Raw genomic sequence first — 4,860 nt, 5'->3', positions numbered from 1 at the left:
AAATATATGCTTACACGTTAATGATTTGTATTAAGACCGTGTTCGAGTTTAAATTCAAACGTCTAATTTGTTTGATTAAATGTATAAATCTTAATAAAAAATGATATGAATGCGTGTCGCTAAAATGTTATCTTTAACGACGTTGACCTTTGTTGCTACATTTGTCGATTTTGCTGTGTAGTGGTAGATTTGTGTGATATTGTGAATGCGTGTGCTAAAACGTTACCATTAGCGACGTTAGAGCAATGATATTTTAAGCTATATGTTACCGTAACTATAAGGTAGCAATCTAGTTATACCGAAGCATGAACATATAAATGAACTTTATAGGACTCTTCTGGGTTCGTTCTAGTATCATAACTGAACAATAGTCATAGAATAAATGTTATCTTTGAATTTTCATTGGGCTGTTTTAGATTCGTTCCCATATAAGAGGATGAATTTTCTCTCTATGACAAGCTTCTTAAAATTTCTTCATTGTAGCTTCGTGTGATTCAACTATGCTTTATGTCAAGGTTGTACTTTTTCAACTGCGCCGCATTGTGATCTTGACACACTCATGACTAGCTTTAAGGAAATTTAAGCTCCATATTCATTTTTCGCCTGATTTTGTGGCTTCGTCAGACCTTAGGCGAGATTTGTCTTCGTCAACTGAACATCATTCGGGAGGAGTCCAAGCTTGTTCGGCCACACACATCGTCTACGCGTGCATGTTCAATCATTTGCGACACAATCGATTTGTCTCTACACTAGGCTGAGTCATTCCGCTTGACCTTGCCTGTACTCGGGGCTAAGGTCTCTTAATGTAACGTTGCTTCCCATCATCTCATGTTGATTCCCAATTAACATGGTCCGTATAATCTTGATGTTATCCTAAGTCAATGGGTGTCATCGACCATCGCAACTCACTCGTTCATGCCATTGAGAACGGGCCCATGTGTCGTTATAATCATCGAGACATCTCGAACATCCATCCATCCATCCATCCGGGTTCTATCAAGGCATTGACCCTTTCGTGCCCATGCCATGTCATTTACGAATATCATTTCGGATAACGGGTGTATAATCCTACCTCCGACACGCGAGAAGAGCACAATACCAGCACTCATGTGACTCTCAATACTGTCCTTGAAAGACCAATTTCAAAGGAAGTCACCCAAAACACTCGTCTTGGAACACCCGCTCTCATTGTGACACACACATATGACATAGGATAGCTTGTTTAGGCCACAAGGCCCAAGGGTGGTGGAGAGCTGACAGGGCCCAGGGGTGGAATGCTCTTGAGTAGACGTGATTTTAGCGAACGGGCATAAGGTGTCGTGAAGCATCCATCCAATGTCCGATTGACACTAAATTTGACGAACATTCATATTTTATATAGACAGACTTAACTCCATAAACACATATCCAAATTCCTTTCAAAACCCCAATTTTTGAGGTTAAGGCCCAAAGCCCTACCCGACCCTTCAACAAGCCTATCTTTAACACTCTTGTCTACTCGTTATCCTTAGCTTACTTAAGCTCGACTTCTCTTCAATACCCACGAACCCGTGAATGAGGCCATCATATATTCTTTTTATGACTATTATTGATCATGTGGTCCTGTTTTGTTTGTGGAAAAACATGAAGAATATGGATAAAGTGGAAGAGTCTCCCAATTTCTCCGCCGGAAACTATGATCTATGAACTCAGATCCTCTTTCACCTCATCAATGCCTCTCTTATTTCTTTATTATTTCCATTCAACATTGCATGTGCACTCTTCTCAATCATCAACTCTTCTCAACATTCAGCTTCTGCAACACTCACATGCATGCATAGTTTAGATTTACCTAAGGGTTAGGGCTAAGCCTATGTGATGTGATCCATCTCGAAACGAGTGAAAAATTTCCCTTCTTATAAGAAATGAAGGGCCGAGTTAAAAAAGAGATTTTTTCGTATTAGTTAAATGGGGATGAGATTATTTTTTCCATTCTCGACCCTGCATCCGCTCCACCCACTCGCTTTATATGTGTGTGGACTACTATGTAATAATATTGAAATTTGAGATTTTAGCATAAAAAATTTCGCGGGAACTCGAACACTGCAACTTTCCTATCCTAATCACTGCAAGAATAAATGAGAAATTTTGTAGATTGAAAGTGTAACGGTCCAAACCCACCACTAGTAGATATGTCTACTTTGGCCCGTTATGTCTTGTCGTTAACCTCACGGTTTTAATACACGTCTATTATGGAGAGGGTCTAGCCCTACTCCAACAAATGTCTCGCACCATCCCGTGACTGATTATGATACCATTTGTAACAGCCAAAACCCACCACTAGTAGATATTGTTCGTTTTGGTCTATTATCTATCGCCGTCAGCCTCACGGTTTTAAAACGTATCTATTATGGAGAGGGTCTAACCCTGCTTCAGTGACTGACTCTAATACCATTTGTAACAGCTCATACCCACCACTAGTAGATATTGTTCACTTTGGCCTGTTACGTATTGTCACAAGCCTCACGATTTTAAAACGCATCTACTATGGAGAGAGTCTAGCCCTACTCGACTACTACCTCTCACCATCTAGTGACGGGCTCTGATACCATTTGTAACAGCCCAAACCCACCACTAGTAGATATTGTTCACTTTGACTCATTACGTATCGCCGTCAACCACACGATTTTAAAACGCGTCTACTAGGGAGAAGTTTCCACACACTTATAAAAAATCTTCTCCGTCCCTATCCAGTGGGCATCTCTCATCCAATTTCACGCCCCACTTATGCAAACTCGTGATTTTATAAATAAAATACAATTTGATAGCTTAATAGTTAATAGTTACAAAGAGATTCATTAATCTCTTCCATCAAAGTTGATTATAATGAAGAAGACAAATCACTTGGTATTAAGAAACATTAATTAAACCATAAACTTGTGTATTATTATAATGTTTGAAACTATAGGAGAAGAAAAAAAAAAGGGGGAATCCATGTGAGAGTGAGAACACCAATTTATAAATTTATAATATGCTTTTATATATACATATTTGCCAGCTGGTTTTGCAGCTTATATGTATCAATCTATTATTTTAATTAATATTATACTATATGGTAAGTTCTTTAATAATTTAGTGCCTTTGTTCTTCATCAAATATCTAGGTTAATAACTTAATCTTAAATTTTAAACTTAATTAAACCCTAACTGAGATGAAAGAATCAAATATCTTGGTTACTGCAACTAATTAAATAATTTAACTATATTTAATTTTAATTTAGTAATTTAATTCATTTTTAATTTAAAAATAATATTTTTATTTTTTCAATGTAAGATAAAAACTCGAGCCAATGTATTATTTCATAGTTATTAAAATTTAAATATATAATAAAACTAATTTTCATATAATTAAATAAATTATAGATTTTTTTTAACATAATAATGACAAATTCATTTTATAATATACATAATGTGTCAGTGGGAAGATTAAACAGTATTAAAGAAAATAATTTAATTAATGCCAGCTCATCAATGATTGAAAGAAAAATATTTATTTATTTAATTTATTGGATTTAAATTAGGAATCAAAAAGTCAAAAGAATTATCCAATCATTGAATTGGATTTTACCCTAATTACAAATTAACTGTAAATGTTAATTATATTGCCGTAAATTATGAATTTTAATTTTGTCACTAATATTTAAAATAAATAAATAAACAAAATAGAAATAACTATATAACCAATTTACAATTTCTCGAGACACAGTAAATACAATTCCCAAACGTTTTTTTTTTTTTTTTATCTCATGGCCTTCGTCAAATTACCCATGAGATAATTAACTGATTTTTTTTTTTACCTCTTCAAAACGAATGGAAAAAAAAAAAAATTCCGAGTAATTTTTTTTTTCTTCAAGATTTCACAGCTCGGAACAAAAACTGAAAAAAAAAAAAAAAAATCCGAATTACGGCTCCGATTTGTTTCCCAATCGCCGGCGGAAAATCAGATCCGGCCGCCGGGAAAATAATTTGTTTTGATGTGAATTATATGATTTTAGTCTTCAGAGATGCTCTCTAAATGCGGCCGCCATACAACGACGCGGCTGCCGCCGCGGCGGTCCCGCCGCGACGGTTTCTTGTCGGAGACAATATCGGAGAGGTAGGAGGTTGTGTCAACGGGGACGGCGGCGGTAGAGTTTTTGGTTTTTTTTGACGAATTTTTGAAGGTGTTGCCGCCGTTTTTTTTCTTCTCCGGCAAGGAAGTGGCCGGAATCAAGAAATAAATACTACCCCTTTTGAGCTCTGATTCCGGGGAGAGAATGAGAATCCGGCGAACGACTCCTTGTGAAGAAGGCTTACTAAGAACATGATTTGGGTTGGCTTTGAGAACCTCGCCGGCGGTGATGGGATGGGCAATTTCCTCCACATGGCCGCTCAAATGGACGATCCGGATCAAATCTAGAGCTCCACAAGGAAGAACACAAGCCAAACAGCACCTTAAACTGTTACCCATTTCCCCAAAAAAAAAAAAAAAAATTAAAATTTCAACTTTATCTCTAAAAAGTTTGAATTTTTATGAATGGAGGAAGAAGAAGGAAGGATTCAAAGGGATATATAAAGAACCCCAAAATTACTCGTACGAACAAAACAACAAGTCGTGGATGTGAAGTTACGAGATTGCCCTTTGGAGTAAATCGCAATTCTTGTGGCCTTTTGTTTGTATTTGAAAAATAATTTGTTTCCGTGGTGGGGCTGTTTGGCAACGGTGATAGGGTATCCCTAAAATTATTGGGCAGCTGGCCTAGGGCAGGGCCATGAGAAAATTCATATTAATAACCAAAACATTATTATTATTATTATTATTATTATTATTATTATTATTATT

The 4,860-nt window shown here is 36.3% G+C and overlaps 1 protein-coding gene across 1 annotated transcript; it reads right to left on the bottom strand.

The window, feature by feature from the left end:
- Window positions 1-3,896: 3,896 nt before the first annotated feature.
- LOC111796057 lies at window positions 3,897-4,512 on the bottom strand. Its single transcript, XM_023678745.1, has one exon. It carries the CDS (start codon window positions 4,486-4,488, stop codon window positions 4,030-4,032), a length of 459 nt encoding a protein of 152 aa, XP_023534513.1. The 5' UTR covers window positions 4,489-4,512; the 3' UTR covers window positions 3,897-4,029.
- Window positions 4,513-4,860: the final 348 nt, after the last annotated feature.

The sequence above is a fragment of the Cucurbita pepo genome, chromosome LG05 (genome assembly GCF_002806865.2).
Source record: "Cucurbita pepo subsp. pepo cultivar mu-cu-16 chromosome LG05, ASM280686v2, whole genome shotgun sequence".
Classification (NCBI taxonomy): domain Eukaryota; kingdom Viridiplantae; phylum Streptophyta; class Magnoliopsida; order Cucurbitales; family Cucurbitaceae; genus Cucurbita; species Cucurbita pepo.
This window is presented reverse-complemented; position numbering and strand designations above follow the sequence as displayed.

What these genes read in the sequence shown, in the direction of transcription:
- LOC111796057 (XM_023678745.1), bottom strand. Translation starts at nt 4,488, where the DNA reads ATGGGTAACAGTTTAAGGTGCTGTTTGGCTTGTGTTCTTCCTTGTGGA.